General features: G+C 39.0%; 1 protein-coding gene across 1 annotated transcript in view; it reads left to right on the top strand.

Moving 5' to 3' along the window:
• Positions 1-20,916, top strand: part of LOC126416886 (deoxynucleotidyltransferase terminal-interacting protein 1) — a 100,236-nt gene that overhangs the window by 64,356 nt on the left and 14,964 nt on the right. Inside the window, exons 6-7 of the mRNA XM_050084773.1 lie at positions 4,462-4,627; positions 5,472-5,547. Of these exons, the coding sequence (XP_049940730.1) occupies positions 4,462-4,627; positions 5,472-5,547 (242 nt within the window). The remainder of the gene's footprint in view (positions 1-4,461; positions 4,628-5,471; positions 5,548-20,916) is intronic.

The following is a 20,916-nucleotide window of genomic DNA, read 5'->3' as shown; positions in this document are numbered from 1 at the left end:
GTATAGAAAGGATAGATTGCTATTCACAACATAGCGGGGGTGTTAAGTTGCAGATGGGCTCAGTGAAAAACATTACTAGAAATATTCAACCTTTTGGTCAAAGTCTTATTTCAGAAGTAGAGCGCCCACACACGCACATGCGCACACACACACACACACACACACACACACAGCCACTGTCTCCAGGTGCTAAGGCTGACCCTATGTGGTCAGTGATAATTTATCCTTTCCATGTTGTTAAGTCAAACAGTATAAAGTCCAGAATGGAATGACAACAATATTAAGGAAAGCATAGGTTGCTGCTCATCATGTACAGGATATCTGAATCGCAGACAGGCACAGTGGAAATACTGCTGCACATTTTATGCTTTCGGCCAAAAAACCTTCTTCAAAAACAGAAGACCTACACACATTCACACAGTTACTGGACTTTCCATATTGTTGTTAACATCTATTTAACGTATATAAAACTTGTACAGAAACCAGGCTGCAGTTGTCAAAGGACAAAGGAAGGCAGTAATTGAGAAGGTAGTGGTACAGAATTGTAGTGTATTCCCATTGTTGTTCAGTTTGTATATAGAGCAAGCAACAAAGGATACCAAGGTGGAATTTAGTAAATGAATAAAAGTTCAGGAAGAAAAAATAAATACTTTAATGTTTCCCAGTCATAGTGTAATTCTGTCAGAGGCAGTAAAGAACTGCAGGATTGGTTGAATGGAATGGAGAGTATTTTGAAAAGATCTAGGGCAGAAGTTACCTGCAGAAGGTGAAATTATGGCACCACCGGTAAAAAATACACAACATGATACTAGTTTTCAGTCTTAATAACTCCTTCTTTGTGTAGGAGTGAGGGATTGATTGGGGTATGTTACAAAGGAAGGACAGGTCATTCAGACCCCAGGAGGAAAGGGACTCACCTACATTGAAGTTGTTGAGAGACAAAGGCAAGAAAAGGGAGGATGGCCTCGAAGACAGTACCAAAGAAGTCAATTGTGCTTGAAGGAATTAGTTTGGAAAATGAGAGGCTAAAATAAGTGTATTTGTTTTACTATTGGTGCAGCAGTATAACTGGTGAAGGTAGAAGAAAAGAGGATGTTGGATATTGATTGTCTACAACAATATTAGCATTCCATAAAAGAGAAATATTTTGGCAATGAATGTAAATTTAAGTGTTTGGAAGTCTTTTATCATATCAAATGTGGGTTGTAAACTGTAGAAACTAGGAGAGAATAGAAGCTCTTGTAATGTAATTTGCTGGTAGATAAAATAACTAATGGAGACATACTGAGTCAAATTGAGAGAAAAAGAAATCTGCTGTGCAACTTGACTAAAGGAAGGCTTATACTGTGTAGAGGGGGAGAGAGATTTGAATACAGTAAGCACATTCAAATGGATTCAAAGTACATTAGTTAAGCAGGCATAAAAAGAGCTACATGAGATAGATTAACATGGAGAACTGTATCAGACCAGTCTTGTGGCTAGCTAGTCAGTCTTTACAAGTCTCTACATAACCGTTTCACTACTGCGCTGTACGTCTATTCGGGTCTGCTTACTGTATCCAACCCTTGGTCTCCGTTTACAATTGTTATCCCCTTCACTTTCTTCTATTACCAAACTGACAATCCCTTGATGCCTCAGGGTGGTTCCTATCAGCCAATCCTTCTTTTCATCAACTTTCTCTTCCCCAGTTCGATTCAATGCCTCTGCATTAGTTGTCTCGTCAATTTTAAATGTTAAACACTCTTCTGTAACACCATGTGGGGTACTATTTTACCTCTAGAATATTTTACCCAAGAGGAAGCCGTCATCATTAAACCATACTATAGAGTTGCAGGTCTTTCGGCAATTGACTAGCTTGCTTCTCTGGATTTGTAAGCAGGCTCAGGACTACTGTAAGAAAAGAGAGATGAACACTACACTGAAACTATCTGATAAGAAAATTGAGTAGCATTTTCATGGAATACGAAACTTTTTACTTGAGTCTGCTGTTGACGTTCTGAATAATATTTTGGTATATGGGAACACTACAGTGTAGAAAGATTTTTTGCTGTAGCTGCATGTCTTGGGAATCATACATAGTGAGAAAATAGTTTGCCAAACTATAAATGTGTGGTTGTAATCAATGGCCCAAAAATCGTCAGTTGCAAGTGACTATAGAAGCTTGTAACCTCTCCCCCTCTAATTGTCTATGAAAATGGCCATGATCACTTGAACCTAATCAGTACAGAAAATTAAGGTAATTATTTGCTGAATTACTAACACAATAGCTGGGGAAGTGTACAAGAAGTTACCTGTACAAATAACTTACTATACCTTCTTTGTTAAGTAAATTTTGGATGATGATTTTAAAGTATGCAAATCGCACAACAAAGAAAACGAAACATATGAAATTTTGAGTAAACCACAACAAATCAATGAAATTATTTCAACATTTGGTCACCACTCAAGTTGGACAAACTGTGTTCGTTAACCAGTTGTTTGCCAGAACAGTAAATATCGCATGACTTGTCTTAGCAAATGTGTGCTAAAGAAATTATTTTGCACACAGAATTAACAGAATCACATTGCAGAATAACAAAGAGAAATGTTAGTGGCACTTTTAAATTGCTACAGAAAATGAAATGTAATAAACTCCGCAAAGATGCAAATAGTAATTATGGAAATGGTTAAATGCTGAGCTCCCTGTTGAAAACAAAATTGTGTTACAGTAACATTTATCTACACTGGCAAAACTCATTAACTTCCCACATAAAGATTGTAGAATTCCAGTATTTAAAATAATTTGGAAGTGTTTGCCAGAAGTAAAAGTAATGTAAATTAATTGAGTTGCAATGACAAAATACAATCCACCAAGCAGAAAACAGAAAGCACTTCCACAAATTAAATCTTAATATATGAAAAGTGCAAAAAATATTGTTACAGTTTGCTGTTACTAATTTCACTTAAATTATTTTACTGTTACTTTCATTCTAACTGTAATTATTTATACTGCCCATGAGTGATGTATTGAACAGATTGGCTGACTTGTTTAGGATCTGTTACTGAAAAATATAGAATATTTTCCAACAAGATAATGTGGCATAAATTCCGTAATGTATTTTTTTTAAAAAGATTATTGACACTCTTTTTATATTACAATAGGAAAGGTGCAGGATCCTGTCTAGTTAACAATGACTGGGATTAGTGACAAGATCTGGGAATCAGAATTTTACATAACTAGGATTATTATTTAGTTTTCACTAAAATTCACTGGATTTGCTTTAGAAAAGTTCTAAGCTAATCTAATGTGAACAGTCATCCAGGTCTTTAATATTACTGAGACGACAATATCGATGTCTATGACAGTGCATCAGTAGCTCCAGTTGTTAATTGCATACAATTTTGAGCCAGGATCTTGAGGTTATTTGGTGCTCAATTTATCTACCCATTTACGTCTCTTCCATTGTGTCTTGTGAAAAGTGATTTGCCCTCACATGGACCAATTTCTTGTCTTGCGTGAGATACATCCATCCATGCTGTTTTGTGACTAGTACTGGAATGCCCAGTTTGTGAACTCTGATGTAAAAAGCAATGCCCAGAGGCACTGTTACAGTTTACTTTCTGCAAAAGTATAAAACATCAACTTTCCATACTGTGACCCAGTGTAATAATAATTCATGTGAAATTACAAAAATTATTAAGATTAAATTTACAAGATACATATCAATTACAAATTACAAAACATATTTTGTTTCACTCACAGGTATAAATTTCAGAGTTATGGGGGGTAAAAAAAAAAAAAAAAAAAAAAAAAAAAAAAAAAAAAAAAAAAAAAAAAAATATGTTTTTGCTAGTGCAAAATTATATGATATTTGAGGAAAATGTTACCTGGCATTTCCATTGTTTGAAATATTAAAAAAAGTAACTTCTGTGCTATAATGTTACAAACATCCTGCCACCAACACCAATATCCCCCAAGTCTTTGAGAAACACTAACCAGACTATCCACAGTCTTACTACGGTTGTCAGCCTTTTCCCAAGGTATTGTTTTCAACATAAATTTGTATATATCTCAGCCCTGCTGTGCCTGTTAGACATGTGCTTTACTTGTCCTGTAAATAATATTTGGAAACACATAAATGCCATTAAGCTGCCTATTGAAATGTAGTTGTGTTAGAAAACTGCAAGACTGTGGTTTTCAGTTGTCTCAGTTTTTGCAGTTTGTTTGAGTCCTTTGATATTACTTTCAGTGTGCAAGAGTCATAAAGTTGCTTTCATTTAACCTTATAATGACTGAGATATATAATGGTTTCCATAAGGATTCAAATCACCATTGTCTGTGTGTATACGGTTAGTAGATTTATTTATTTATTTAATATAAGATAACATTGTATTATTGTTTTTGATATGTATTTATAATCCATTCTTCATAATAATTATGTAATGAGTTTAATTACTCAAAATTTATTTCTTTGGTCTCAGAAACAGCCCAAACTTATTGCTGCACGAACTGAAAGGCTTTGAAGCACCTGAGTTCATGCTGAGAAAGATACGTGCATTTCTCAACCATATGCAGACAGACACGTTAGATTCAAAGAAATTAATGCCTGTAGATTTCTGTGATAATTCACAGACAAACTTTGCTATGGTAAGTGTCTTTCAGCTATGAATTTATAAGGCAGTAATGTTTGTATATTCATGATCGAAGTGTTGCAATAAGATTATGAGAGTTACCAATACACTTAATGTAACACTGTTGTAGCGCATGTAGTTTACGTTGTAACAACTTGTTTCTGAGGATTTCATATCCAATGATTAGCTTTCATGATGTTAAGCTTAACAATGCGTAATAACTCAATGTATCCTTGTCACTATTTCACTGCGAGATGTAGCAAGTATTTGATACTTAAAGAGAACAAAAGATAACAGAATTGTCATGTTTGTAAAAGATGAAATAGTAACGTAACCCCATTTGCATTTTAGCGTAATTTGAAAAGCTGGTGCAGCAGATGATAAAAAAGGAAAAAATCTGTAAAATTACCAGGACACATAGGAGACACAAACACTTAAAAATTTAAGCTGCTTCTTCTTCTTCTTCTTCTTCTTCTTATTATTATTATTATTATTAAAGTGCTTGTAATTTTACCACCTCAAAGTAAGTACTATTAGTTTACTCAATAGAATTTTTGGTTTGATAGAATAAAGAATAAGGAAAAAAAGTTACTTCCATCAAATACATAATTTTGGATACCACTGATATGTCTGATTTTTGTTCCAGCTAAGTTTAATTTCTGATTATATTTTGTGGACTAGATGTAAATAAACAATTGTACTATCACCAGAATAGTATTGCCAGCATTAAAATATTGTAGGTTACAAGGTAATATGAGTATCGTGTTGTTTGATAGCCAGAGTTTTGTAATGTATTGATGAGATGACAAAAAGGGTAGAGCTTTGAGTCATATTTTACATAGAACGTATTGGAATTTCAGATACATGGGCGATTTTCTCTTGGGAATGACTGTGTGTCATCTGCTATGACACCGCCAGCTACTGTACTGGACTCCGGTAAGATACTAACCCATAGCTCATTTCATCAAAAACAGTGTAACTGATTGCTGTATACCTGCTCTCTGTGGAGATTTATATATTTTTTAAAGTTTTACTTTTTCAATCAAAAGAGAAATTGGTGAAGTGCAAGAATGTGTGCTTACTTAATAAAACTTTTAATATTTTAAAGTAATTAGTTACATTGTTGGTTGAGTAATATGTGATACCTTAATTTCATTCATCATAAATGATGTTTTTTGAACACGGTCTTTCATGAGTTAGCCAGTATAACAATGCACTAATTACATTTTCTCATGCACAGCACAACACGTTTCAAGAATTTATTCTCCTTATCAGTTAGAAATATTTACATTGATGTTTTATGTGATGTTTGTATATGTGGTGTTCAGCAGTGCAAAAGAAGGAGAACAACAATAACACAAACATGACATAAAGCATCAATGAAATACAGTAAAACTTGATCAAAGTGGAGCATACATAATTAGGAAATTGGCCCAAATTGTGCAAATATTTCAGTCCCAATGCATTCAATAAAAATTTATATGCTAATTGTTTTTGTATAAAGCGGAATGTGCTAACACAGAAACAGAATGTGAATTTTAAGACGTAATTAATATTTCATTGTATAATAGACCCCCCCCCCCCCCCCTAATGAACCATGGACCTTGCCGTTGGTGGGGAGGCTTGCGTGCCTCAATGATACAGATAGCCGTACCGTAGGTGCAACCACAATGGAGGGGTATCTGTTGAGAGGCCAGACAAACGTGTGGCTCCTGCAGAGGGGCAGCAGCGTTTTCAGTAGTTGCAGGGGCAACAGTCTGGATGATTGACTGATCTGGCCTTGTAACACTAACCAAAACGGCCTTGCTGTGCTGGTACTGCGAACGGCTGAAGGCAAGGGGAAACTACAGCCATAATTTTTCCTGAGGGCATGCAGCTTTACTGTATGATTAAATGATGATGGTGTCCTCTTGGGTAAAATATTCCGGAGGTAAAATAGTCCCCCATTCGGATCTCTGGGCGGGGACTACTAAGGACGATGTCGTTATCAGGAGAAAGAAAACTGGTGTTCTACGGATCGGAGCGTGGAGTGTCAGATCCCTTAATCGGGAAGGTAGGTCAGAAAATTTAAAAAGGGAAATGGATAGGTTAAAGTTAGATATAGTGGGAATTAGTAAAGTTCGTTGGCAGGAGGTACAAGACTTTTGGTCAGGTGAATACAGGGTTATAAATACAAAATCACATAGATGATGAAAAAATTTATAAAATGTATGATGAGATAAAAGAAATTATTCAGGTAGTGAAGGGAGACGAAAATTTAATAGTCATGGGTGACTGGAATTCGAGAGTAGGAAAGGGAGAGAAGGAAACATAATAGGTGATTATGGATTGGGGCTAAGAAATGAAAGAGGAAGCCACCTGGTAGAATTTTGTGCAGAGCGTAACTTAATCATAGCTAACACTTGGTTCAAGAATCATGAAAGAAGGTTGTATACATTGAAGAACCCTGGAGATACTAAAAGGTATCAGATAGATTATATAATGGTAAGACAGAGGTTTAGGAACCAGGTTTTAAATTGTAAGACATTTCCAGGTGCAGATGTGGACTCTGGCCACAATCTATTGGTTATGAACTGTAGATTAAAACTGAAGAAACTGCAAAAAAGTGCTAATTTAAGGAGATGGGACCTGGGTAAACTGACTAAACCAGAAGTTGTACAGAGTTTCAAGGAGAGCATAAGGGAACAATTGACAGGAATGGGGGAAAGAAATACCGTAGAAGAAGAATGGGTAGCTTTGAGGGATGAAATAGTGAAGGCAGCAGACGATCAAATAGGTAAAAAGACGAGGGCTAGTAGAAACCCTTGGGTAGCAGAAGAAATGTTGAATTTAATTGATGAAAGGAGAAAATATAAAAATGCAGTAAATGAAGCAGGCAAAAAAGAATACAAACGTCTCGAGATCGACAGGAAGTGCAAAATGGCTAAGCAAGGATGGCTAGAGGACAAATGTAAGGATGTAGAGGCTTATCTCTCTAGGGGTAAGATAGATACTGCCTACAGGAAAATTAAAGAGACCTTTGTAGAAAAGAGAACCACTTGTATGAATATCAAGAGCTCAGATGGAAACCCAGTTCTAAGCAAAGAAGGGGAAGCAGAAAGGTGGAAGAAGTATATGGAGGATCTATACAAGGGCGATGTACTTGAGGACAATATTATGGAAATGGAAGAGGATGTAGATGACGATGGAATGGGAGATATGATACTGCGTGAACAGTTTGACAGAGCACTGAAAGACCTAAGTCGAAACAAGGCCCCGGGAGTAGACAACATCCCTTTAGAACTAATGACAGCCTTGGGAGAGCCAGGCCTAACAAAACTCTATCGTCTGGTGAGCAAGATGTATGAGACAGCCGAAATACCCTCTAACTTCAAGAAGAATATAGTAATTCCAATTGCAAAGAAAGCAGGTGTTGAAAGATGCGAAAATTACTGAACTATCAGTTTAATAAGTCACAGCTGCAAAATATTAATGCGAATTCTTTACAGACGAATGGAAAAACTGGTAGAAGCCAACCTCGGGGAAGATCAGTTTGGAATCCGTAGAAATGTTGGAACACGTGAGGCAATACTGACCCTACAACTTATCTTAGAAGAAAGATTAAGGAAAGGCAAATCTATGTTTCTAGCATTTGTAGACTTAGAGAAAGCTTTTGACAATGTTGATTGGAATACTCTCTTTCAAATTCTGAAGGTGGCAGGGGTAAAATACAGGGAGTGAAAGGCTATTTACAATTTGTACAGAAACCAGATGGCAGTTATAAGAGTCGAGGGACATGAAAGGGAAGCAGTAGTTGGGAAGGGGGTGAGACAGGGTTGTAGCCTATCCCCGATGTTATTCAATCTGTATATTGAGCAAGCAATAAAGGAAACAAAAGAAAAGTTCAGAGTAGGTATTAAAATCCATGGAGAAGAAATAAAAACTTTGAGGTTCGCTGATGACATTGTAATTCTGCCAGAGACAGCAAGGGACTTGGAAGAGCAGTTGAACGGAATGGACAGTGTCTTGAAAGGAGGGTATAAGATGAACATCAACAAAAGCGAAACGAGGATAATGGAATGTAGTCGAATTAAGTCGGCTGATGCGGAGGGAATTAGATTAGGAAATGAGACACTTAAAGTAGTAAAGGAGTTTTGCTATTTGGGGAGCAAAATAACTGATGATGGTCGAAGTAGAGAGGATATAAAATGTAGACTGGCAATGGCAAGGAAAGCATTTCTGAAGAAGAAAAATTTGTTAACATTGAGTATAGATTTAAATGTCAGGAAGTCTTTTATAAAGTGTTTGTATGGAGTGTAGCCATGTATGGAAGTGAAACAAGGACGATAAATAGTTTAGACAAGAAGAGAATAGAAGCTTTCGAAATGTGGTGCTATAGAAGAATGCTGAAGGGTTAGATCACATAACTAATGAGGAGGTATTGAATAGAATTGGGGAGATGAGGAGCTTGTGGCACAACTTGACTAAAAGAAGGGATTGATTGGTAGGACATATTCTGAGACATCGAGGGATCACCAATTTAGTATTGGAGAACAGTGTGAAGGGTAAAAATCGTAGAGGGAGACCAAGAGATGAATACAGCAAGCAGATCCAGAAGGATGTAGGTTGCAGTAGGTACTGGGAGATGAAGAAGCTTGCACAGGATAGAGTAGCATGGAGAGCTGCATCAAACCAGCCTCAGGCCTGAAGACCACAACAACAATAATTCTTATACAGTACAATTGCATTGTGCTATATATTAGTTATTCATAACTCTACAAAGATGCTACTTTTAACACAGACTGTACAGCCCTGACAATGCTGTTAAGCAGTGAAAACCAAAAAAAGAGGTTTGGCAAAGCATGATGCTGCAGCTGTGGGCATCAAACCACACTGTTTTGTGCAGCAATGAACATGCTAGTGCTGTGTTGGTACATTTTATTTGAGAGTCCTCTGTTCGTCGGCATTTGTTGTTTTCCATTATTATTGATGCACACGGGCGTGAATTGGAGGACTGTTGCTTACCTATGAACATAATCTGTGCAGTGAAAGAGGTTGGTGTTATTGCCATAAACTATAGTTTTACCCTGCAAGGTCAAGCATTCCAAAGAAATACCCTGCCTGTACTATTTTCTACAAGTTGACTAGTAGCACCTGAAATGCATATGTGTCACTAGCATTTGATGAAATGATTAAGGTAACCAAGGCGAGTGAGAAAGACAAACTCTCTGTGTGCGAAATAATTATATTTTTCAAATGTGGTAAACAAAAATTTATGGTACTTAAAGAAAAAGGATAATATACTTGATGAATGGATGATGGGAACAAGCAAATGAAAAGAACGGCAAAGAAGATTGGAAATGAAGAAATTAATGAGATAGTGTGGGAATGGTTCATACATGCATCATCAAAAAACTTTCCTTTGTCTGGACTCACTCTAAGGGTTCGAAGTCTCCCTTACATATGTTAGTTTCATATCCATGTTCTGTCCTTTCAAATAAATGAACAGGCAGAAAAAGCTGAGAATTAGAGTGTTTCTTCTTAAGGAGATAATTATTTTTATTTTGATTTCGCAGTCTGTGGTTGTTGTATTCTTGTCTGAGGTATTCCTTTCGAGCTACATATGATGCCAAGAGCAGTCGAGCTGCCCGTGATGTCGTCCCAAGTAGCAGCAAAGAGACCCCAGGCCATGCGCAGTTCGCAAGGAGAACTGAAGGCCGGAATGTAGAGCTGACAAGAATGTCAACGGAAAATTCAATTGTCTTCTGCTGTGAGAACAAGACTGGTCAGTCCTGCATGTCTGTATTTGTCTGTGTTTCTGAAGAAATAATAAATTTTTATTCTGTATTTGAGGAATGTTACTACTCCTGTAGTAGAATAGCGTGATGCAAAACAAAAAAGGATCTTGTCGAGAGTTAGTAAGCATTTGCTCCACTGAAGATGCAAGATAGTCAAAGATCCTCTCACCATGTTGCAGAGTGAGGCTGTGAAAGTAATTTTAAGAGTTTGGAAATATAGAGATAAGTCATCTAAGGATGGCTGGAATGTTTCAAAGTTAGACACACCATTGTGTGGAGTGAAGTGTGTGGGGAAGCTAAGGATGTTCAGGAAAATGGAGCAACAGAATGGAAGACAATACTGTCCAATCTAATTGTGAATTACGAACCGAAAAACTTATTCAGTGCTGATGAAATGGGACTGTTCTTATCACATAAAAATGGTCAAGGAAATACTCATTCTACTGCTGTGTGGAAACATGTTACGTGAAATGGAGAAGCCATAGGTGATTGGAAAGGCAGCAAAACTTTGTTATTTCAAAAACATAGATGCTAGAAGCTTCCAGTCACATGGCAAAGCAATAAATAGGTGTAGAAGGAGAAGAGTGCTCATATGAAAGATTTCACTGCCAGAATGAAAAAAGGAAATTATCAAGTTCTCGTTTTCCTAGACAATGCAACCTGACATCCATCAGTCGAGTTATCAAATTTGAAATTGGCTTCGACTCCACCAGGTTCAACCAGCCTCACACAGCCCATGGACCAGGAGGTTATTTAAACATTCATGTCTCTTTATAGGCAGTTACTGGTCCAATCTCTTATTCGTGGTGTTGAAGAAGGTGAAAGTGCATTTGCCCTCGCATGGTCAGTTTCTGTCCTGGATGCAGTAAATTGTGTTAACTTGGCAGTAAGGGGAATAAAACCCAAAACTATTACCAAGCTTTTCAACAAAGCGGGTTTTAGAGGTCAAGAACAAAATGCTTCTGTTGCCATCAAAGCTCAAGAAAATGCAGCAGCAATTTCTGAATGACTTAAAATGTGAAACATTTCATGTAGTGCAGATGATTGAATTTGAAATGATGACTTTCTGTCAGCTCGCTCCAATTTTACTTCAGCTACATATTTAGTAGAAATTCCCAATAAAGATGATGATCAGGAAGAAACAGAGGAAGAAGAACAAAAAGAGAGCAAAATGATGTCCCTAGAAAAATTAATAAACACAAAGAAATTATTGCATGCATAAACTATGTTATGTAATTTGTAGTACATACATTCTCCCAAGTTGTTGGAACTACTGTAAAGTGCAAAAATGGGTAGAAAATTTTTTTCGCTCCTTTGTGTGTGGCAAAAAGTGAAATTCAAAGCAGATAACCCTGAGAATAATGTGTTTGTAAATACAACAATAAATGAGTTTAAAGTTAGAGTAAAAATTCAGAAATGCTGTATTATTCACCAGCTAGTGTAATAGTGTAGTGTTCTATTCTAAGATATGTAGTAAATGAACATCTACTCTACAGGAATGAAGGTACATAAATATGTGCATAATTACAAATTTATACTTCTGTACATGATACATGATAGATTTTATGTATACTACTGAATTTTGTGTAGCTTGGAAATTTGTCAAATTTGGATTATTATTTTAGTCATATACGATTCCATTTTGAGCAAGTTTTTACTGTATTTGCACTTGATCATGAGGATAAATTTTAGAAGTACATCATAATGTGTATGAAAAAATGTAACTGTTGTAACGTGGACACACCAAAAACAAGCATGTTAGTGTAAATTTATTAAACTGTGGCATATATGCCAATCACCATACATACACTGAACGCAGTAAGATAAGGCAAATGTACGCAAGCAGAAACAACAAGATAACAGCTTGAGCATTGCGCGGCAGTGTTTAAATAGGCACTTGTCTGTGGCGGACTCTATTGAAAGTTCACAGTATTTCTCCATCATTGTGCACTCTCATGGATGACAACACACTGCTAATAAGTGCAGCTTTCAAGTGTGCATATATTACTTCATTCCTCTTCCCTTGGGGAACAGCTCGGATTCACAAGTTGTCCGTGGTGTCTTCCTCTGTAAGGCTGTGACTGAGATGATGTACTGATACTGGAGCGTATGTCAGAAGTACTCAGGGCACAGGTAGCACCACAGTATGCCTTCTCGTGTCAACCCATACCATAGGATGGATGATGTCAGCGAGACCTCCAAATCCACATCAGGTCCAGGGCCTGGAGGTGGTGGTGGTGGTAATGGTAGTGATGGTGCCCCCCCTCCCCCCTGCCCCCGGCAACCGTTGGCGACTGAGATGGAGGAGTCGGCTCCAGTGTGGCCGGCAACTGCATTAGTATTAGTAGCGATATTGGAGAAGCTGTACCAGGTTCATCCACCAGTGACGGGGGGCCCCTCGTGTTTCGTGGCAGGGACCTAGCCACATCAGTTGATCCATCAAGCGATGCAGACTGGTGTGGCAACGTCGGTGTCCCAGCCATTCGTTGTCTGGTTGTCCACACACAGGCGCATCTGTTCGTAATGATGTGCACAGAGGCCCTCCTCCATAAGAACTCCATAGACATGGTGGCTGTGGCATTGCGAGGTGATTGTGGAGATCCATTTTGGGGAACAACCAAACCTGCTTGCCCAGACAGCCACCCCAGGCCGGAAACTGGATGACAGCTGCACAGGTAGGTGTCCCTGGCTGGGCTGCAGGAGCATCCAGGGTTGATGTCTGTGGAGTAATTTGGTGGGGCTGCTGTTGCTGAATTGAATGAACTAACAGGAAGACAAAAATTGATCCAAGACAATGTCGGATGGGTACTGAGTCATGTACTTTTTCATTTGCATTTTGAATGCTCGAACTAACCTTTTGGCCTCACCATTGGATTGCATATGGAAGGACAGGACGAAAACGTGGTGAATCCTGTGGTGACTACAGGAGAAGGCAAACTCCTGCACACAAGTTGAGGTTTATTATCAGAGAGCAACATTCCGGAAGTCCTTGGATGGGAAAAATTTTGACAGGGCTGCCACAGTGGCACTTTTCATAAAATCGGATTGATAGGACTAGCCTGCACGACCCAAGCGCTAGTGATTGGAAAAAAGTCGACAGTTTGAGTGCATACGTCAGTGTGGAAACAGTAACTCCTCCCAATGAAAAACTGGGTCCAAAATGGGCGGAAGATGGGACAGTGCGTCAGCATTCACATGTTGAGCTGAAGTGAATCTCGTTGTACCAATAGAGGAACAGTACCCAACATTGCAGGTGATCCATTGCTTTGTCTGGCAACAATTCTGAGGGGTTAAAAAGTGAAACTAATGGCTTGTGATCCATGATGTGATGGAATTTTACACCACACAGGAAAATAAGAAACTCTATTTGTGCGTATCTAGACTGAGACGAAATGAGCGTCCTTGACGCGTACACAACATGCCACTCGCAGCCCTCAGAATATTTAGGAGCTTACACTGCTCCCAGCCCATGCTGGGACACATCTGTTGCTAGGTCGCATCTGTTGCTAACACTAAATATTGACCCAGTTGGTGGGTTATAAGGCAAGGTGCAGATTGTAACATAGACTTCAGTTTGCAAAATGCCATTTCACATTCCTGCAAACAGTGGAAAGACGTCCCCTTACGCAGCAAGCCATGTAACAGTTGTGCAACAGGTGCCGCCCCGGCAAAAACTGATGATAATAAGCAATCTTACATTAAAAAAAAAAACTGGAGTTCCTTGACCTGCATAGGATGCGGAAGAGCCACAATGGCAGAGGCATTCTGACGAAGGTGTTTGATACCAGCGCTAGAGACCTCGAACACAAGATAAACGATAGAAGGCTGAAAAAAGTGGCACTTTTCCAAATTGCATTTTAACCCAGTGGCCTGTAACAACGAAAAGGGTGTATGTAAGTTGTTGAGATATTCAGCAGTAGAGGAGCTGGAGACCACAATTTCATCAAGATACTTGGCACAGTCAGGCACAAATCTCATGAGTTGTTCAAGAAACAGTTGAAAAGTCACCAGGCCATGCCAAATGGTAACCTCAAATATTGATACAAGCCAAAAGTTGCATTAACAACGAAGAGCCATTTAGAGTCAGCAACAATGGGAAACTGCAAATATCCATTGGAGAGGTCAATCTTGGGAAAATACTGACCACCAGCGAGCTGAGAAAAAAGTTCATCAGGGTGCAGCAAGGGATACGTGTCAATGATAGGGCATTAACAGAAACTTTGAAATTGCAGCAAAGGCGTAACTGTCCCAACAGTGACTAAGGGGGTGAGCCCATTCACTGGATGTGATCGGTTGAACAACCCTGGAGGCTGTGAGGCAGTCAAGCTCCGCCTTGACTTGGTCACACAGTGCCATTGGCACCGGGTGAAGCAGAAAGAAACAGGAACTAGCCGAAGGTTTCATGGTGATGTGGGCTTTGAAATTATTGGCACAACCCAAACCCACAGAAAAATGCTGCAATACCACAGTAAGGAACCCTTGCTGATCAACCAGCCAGTGTAAAAACTCATCAGTGCCACCGTCAGACATCATAGACACAATGGAGGACGAACCAGAGGCTGAAAACCCATGCGGAGATCAATCCCACACTCGTCATCACTTGTGTCTTAACATGGACACACAACACAACCAAGAATATTAGTACAACTTTATTAAACTGTGGCACGTACACCAATCACCATAACATACACTGAACACAATAAGGTAAGGCAAATATAGATACAAGCAGTAATAACATGATAACTGAGCATGAAAGTCGTGCACCAGGGTATAAATAGGCACTTGCCCATGGTGGGCTCTATCTGAAGTTCACTGTATTGCTCGGCCGGTCGGTGTGGCCAAGCGGTTCTAGGCGCGTCAGTCTGGAACCACGCAACCGCTACGTTTGCAGGTTTGAATCCTTCCTTGGGCATGAATATGTGTGTTAGGTTATTTAGGTTTAAGTAGTTCTAAGTTCTAGGGGACTGATGACCTCTGATGTTAAGTCCCATAGTGCTCAGAGCCATTTGAACCATCACAGTATTGCTCTATCATGGCACAATCTCGTGGGAAGAAACACACTGCTAAAGTGTGCAGCTTCCAGGTGTGTGCACATTAATTCAGTAACTGATGCAGTGTTTTGTTAAATAAATCACGATATGTGGTACTTGTTTGTCGTAAGTAATAATCAACTCACGAGTTAAGTAAAAAGTGTCATTAAAAATGTGACTAGATCACATGGTCATGTCATGTCAACAGCTTGGTGCACGGTGGTTACAACTGTTAGACAGATAGTGTCCACAAACAAATTTCCCAGGCAGTCTCCTCCACCCACAATATGACAAATATAGATTCAATTCTAAAAAAAAAAAATCAGAGTGCCCCTCATCCACCACCAATTCAAGTCCTGAAATGAAATCATCTCTCCCTTACCAAACCTTATCATATGTGACATTCTCAGATCATACTCCTTATATCCCTACCACAAGATTCCTACCCTTGCAATAATTCTTGCTGTAGAACCAGCCCCATGCATGTGGTCATTACCATTTATTCCAGCACAACAGTGGTGAATCCAGTATAAGAGACAGAGCAACATGGGAAACAATATATTTTATTTACCAGCTAATATGTGTTCAGTGCACAGCCTTTTATACTGGAATGACTATCACCAAACTGGCTGAGTGCTTGGATGGGCATTGAAGAACTCTCCACCTTGGGGATAGTTAGTGCTCAGTTGCTGAGTATTTCCCATGCCATGACTCAAGGGACATGTCTGTCTGATACTCCACATGAGCTGTTTGGATCTCTCCAACATATCCAGGTATCCCACATTTCTCTTTTTGAGCCATCAGTCTTCTGACTTGTATTCCAATCTCTGTCTTCCTCTACAGTTTTTGCCCTCTACAGCTCCCTCTAGTGCAATGGAAGTCATTTCCTGATGTCTTAACAGATGTCCTATCATCCAAACCTTCTCCTTATCAGTGATTTCCACATAGTCCTTTCCTCTCTAATTCTGTGCAGGAGCTCCTCGTTCCTTACCTTACCAGTCGAACTAATTTTCAACATTTCATCTGTAGCACCACATCTCAAATGCTTCAATTCTTTTCTGTTCCAGTTTTCCCACAGTCCGTGTTTCACTGCCATACAATGTTGTGCTCCAAACTTACATTCTCAAAAATTTCTTCCTAAAATTAAGGCCTATGTTTGATACTAGTAGACTCTCTTGGTCAGTGCTAGTCTGCTTTTGACGTTCCCTTGCTCAATCCATTATTGGTTATTTTGCTACCTAGGTAGCAGAGTTCCTTAACTTTGCCTACTTCGTGACCATCAGTCTTGATGTTCCATCATTGCTCCTCCGATGTACAAATTGAACAGCAGGGGCGAAAGACTACATTTCTGGCTTACATCCTTTTTAATCTGATCAATTCGTTCTTGGGCTTCCACTCTCGTTAGCCCCTCTTGGCTGTTGCATATATTGTATATTACCAGTCTCTCCCCACAGCGTACCCCTATTTTTCTCAGAATTTCGAAATCTTGCACCATTTTACATTGTCAAAAACTTTTTGCAGGTCAACAAATCCTTTGAACACGTCTTGATTTTTCTTTAGTCTTGCTTCTGTTATCAACTGCAACATCAGAATTGCCTCTCTGGTGCCTTTACCTTTCCTACAGCCAAACTGATTATCATCTAACAAATCCTCAATTTTGTTTTCCATTCTTCTGCATATTATTCTTGACAGCAACTTGGACGAATCAGCTGTTAAGCTGATTGTGTGATGATTCTGACACTTGGCAACTCATGCAGTCTTTGGAATTATGTGGATGATATTTTCCTGGAAGGCAGATGGTACATCTCCAGACTCATACATTTTACACACCAACGTGAATAATCATTTTGTTGCCACTTCCCCCAATGATTTTGAAAATTCTGATGGAATGTTATCTATCTCTTCTGCCTTAGTTGATCTTGAGTCATCCAAAGATCTTTTAAATTCTGGTTGTAATACTGGATCCCCGATCTCTTCTAAATCGACTCGTGTTTCTTTTTATATCACATCAGACAGATCTTCCCCCTCATAAAGGCCTTCACTGTGGTCTTTCTTCCTGTCCACACTCTCCTCTGCATTTAACAGGGTAATTACCATTGCACTCTTAATGTTACCACCCTTGCTTTTAATTTCACTGAAGGTTGTTTTGACTTTCCTGTGTGCTGAGTCAGTCCTTCCAACAATCATCGCTTTTTCGATTTCTTCACTTTTTCATGCAGCTATTTTTTCTTAGTTTCCTTGCACTTCGTATTTATTTCATTATTCAGCGACTTGGTTTTCTGTATTCCTGAATTTCCCTGGACATTTTTGACTTCCTTGTTTCATCAATCAACTGAAGTATTTCTTCTTTTACTCATGGTTTCTTTGCAGTTACCTTCTTTGTACCTATGTTTTACTTTCAACTTCTGTGACTGCCCTTTTTAGAGAATTCCATTCCTCTTCGACTGTACTGCCTACTGAGCTATTCCTTATTGCTGTATCTATAGCTTTGGAGAACTTCAGGTGTGTCTTGTCATTCCTTTATTCTTTTGTGTCCCACTTCTTCGCTCACTGATTCTTTCTGACTAATCTCTTAAACTTCAGCCTACTCTTCATCACTACTACATTGTAATCTAAGTCTGTATCTACTCCTGGGTAAGCCTTACAATCATGAATCTGATTTCAGAATCTCTGTCTGACCATGACGTAATCTAATGGAAGTCTTCTTGTATCACACAATCATTTCCAAGTATGCCTCCTCCTTTTGTGATTCTTGAACAGAGTTTTACTAGTTGGAATTTATTACAGAACTCAACTAGTCTTTCTTCTTTTTCATTCCTTGTTCCAAACCCATATTCTCCTGTAACCTTTTCTTCTACTCCTTCCCCTACAACTGCACTTCAGTCTCCCATGACTATTAGATTTTCATCTCGCTTTATGTACTGTATTACCCTTTCAATATCCTCATATCTCTCACTATCTTTTCATCTTCAGCTTGCGATGTCGGCATGTACACATGAACTATCATTGTCGGTATTGGTTTGCTGTCGATTCTGATAAGAACAACCTCATCACTGAGTTGTTCGCAGTAACACTCTCTCTGCCCTACCCTCCTATCCGTAACGAATCCTACTCCTGTTGCACCATTTTCTGCTGCTGTTGATTTTACCCGACACTCATGTGATCAGAAATCCATGTCTTCAATCCATACATCTGTACTTAACCTCCATTTACATTACCCACTTCAAAAGGGTGTCTGGCTACATACTGACACTTCAGCAAACATGCACTGCAAACATTTTTTATTATTTTTTAACTGTTTAAGCTAATAATCCCTCTAGTAGAGCCCTGCAGGTAAGTGCCCCATCTTGAGTAGTCTGCAGACAGCTGTGGTGTGCTAGGGAGAGATGTATACACTTCGCATAATCTGGTAGAAGTTGCTGAATGCTACCTCACCAAATGACAGCTGAGTGAATGCATGTCCTCTACCACACAGTTGGCACAGCTGAGTGAATGCTTGTCCATGGCCACACATATGACATGCTTGCATTCACTTCACTGGCACAGAGGCTGTGAATTTGCAGCCTGCACATGTGCATTGCGCTTCCCTTAACAGAAAGAGTCGGGCAAAATTTAACTGAATGACGAATAAGGAATAAAGATAATTTTTACTGTTCATTTTTTTGTGAATAACAAATAGAAATATTGATTCAAAATATTATTCATTTATATGAACCATGGACCTTGCCGTTGGTGGGGAGGCTTGCGTGCCTCAGCGATACAGATAGCCGTACCGTAGGTGCAACCACAACGGAGGGGTATCTGTTGAGAGGCCAGACAAACGTGTGGTTCCTGAAGAGGGGCAGCAGCCTTTTCAGTAGTTGCAGGGGCAACAGTCTGGATGATTGACTGATCTGGCCTTGTAACACTAACCAAAATGGCCTTGCTGTGCTGGTACTGCGTATGGCTGAAAGCAAGGGGAAACTACAGCCGTAATTTTTCCCGACGGCATGCAGCTTTACTGTATGGTTAAATGATGATGGCGTCCTCTTGGGTAAAATATTCCGGAGGTAAAATAGTCCCCCATTCGGATCTCCGGGCGGTGACTACTCAAGAGGATGTCATTATCAGGAGAAAGAAAACTGGCGTTCTACGGATCGGAGTGTGGAATGTCAGATCCCTTAATGGGGCAGGTAGGTTAGAAAATTTAAAAAGGGAAATGGATAGGTTAAAGTTAGATATAATGGGAATTAGTGAAGTTCGGTGGCAGGATGAACAAGACTTCTGGTCAGGTGACTACAGGGTTATAAACACAAAATCAAATAGGGGGAATGCAGGAGTAGGTTTAATAATGAATAAGAAAATAGGAATGCGGGTAAGCTACTACAAACAGCATAGTGAACGCATTATTGTGGCCAAGATAGATACGAAGCCCACGCCTACTACAGTAGTACAAGTTTATATGCCAACTATCGCTGCAGATGACAAAGAAATTGAAGAAATGTATGATGAAATAAAAGAAATTATTCAGATAGTGAAGGGAGGCGAAAATTTAATAGTCATGGGTGACTGGAATTCGTCAGTAGGAAAAAGGAGAGAACGAAACGTAGTAGGTGAATATGGATTGGGGGTAAGAAACGAAAGAGGAAGCCGCCTGGTAGAATTTTGCACAGAGCACAACTTATTCATAGCTAACACTTGGTTCAAGAATCATAAAAGAAGGTTGTATACATGGAAGAATCCTGGATATACTGATAGGTTTCAGATAGATTATATAATGGTAAGACAGAGATTTAGGAACCAGGTTTTAAATTATAAGACATTTCCAGGGGCAGATGTGGACTCTGACCACAATCTATTGATTATGAACCGTAGATTAAAACTGAAGAAACTGCAAAAAGGTGGGAAATTAAGGAGATGGGACCTCGATAAACTGAAAGAACCAGAGGTTGTACAGAGTTTCAGGGAGAGCATAAGGGAACAATTGACAAGAATGGGGGAAAGAATTACAGTAGATGAAGAATGGGTAACTTTGAGGGATGAAGTAGTGAAGGCACCAGAGGATCAAGTAGGTAAAAAGAAGAGGGCTAGTAGAAATCCTTGTATAACAGAAGAAATACTTAATTTAATTGATGAAAGGAGAAAATATAAAAATGCAGTAAATGAAGCAGGCAAAAAGGAATACAAACGTCTCAAAAATGAGATCAACAGGAAGTGCAAAATGGATAAGCAGGGATGGCTAGAGGACAAATATAAGGATGTAGAGGCTTATCTCACTAGGGGTAAGATAGATACTGCCTACAGGAAAATTAAAGAGACCTTTGGAGAAAAAAGAACCACTTGTATGAATATCAAGAGCTCAGATGGAAACCCAGTTCTAAGCAAAGAAGGGAAAGCAGAAAGGTGGAAGGAGTATATAGAGGGTCTATACAAGGGCGATGTACTTGAGGACAATATTTTGTAAATGGAAGAGGATGTAGATGACGATGAAATGGGAGATATGATACTGCATAAAGAGT

This window comes from Schistocerca serialis, chromosome 1, assembly GCF_023864345.2.
Source record: "Schistocerca serialis cubense isolate TAMUIC-IGC-003099 chromosome 1, iqSchSeri2.2, whole genome shotgun sequence".
NCBI lineage: Eukaryota > Metazoa > Arthropoda > Insecta > Orthoptera > Acrididae > Schistocerca > Schistocerca serialis.
The sequence above is the reverse complement of the archived record's forward strand: the minus strand, read 5'-3'. Positions and strand labels throughout refer to the sequence as shown.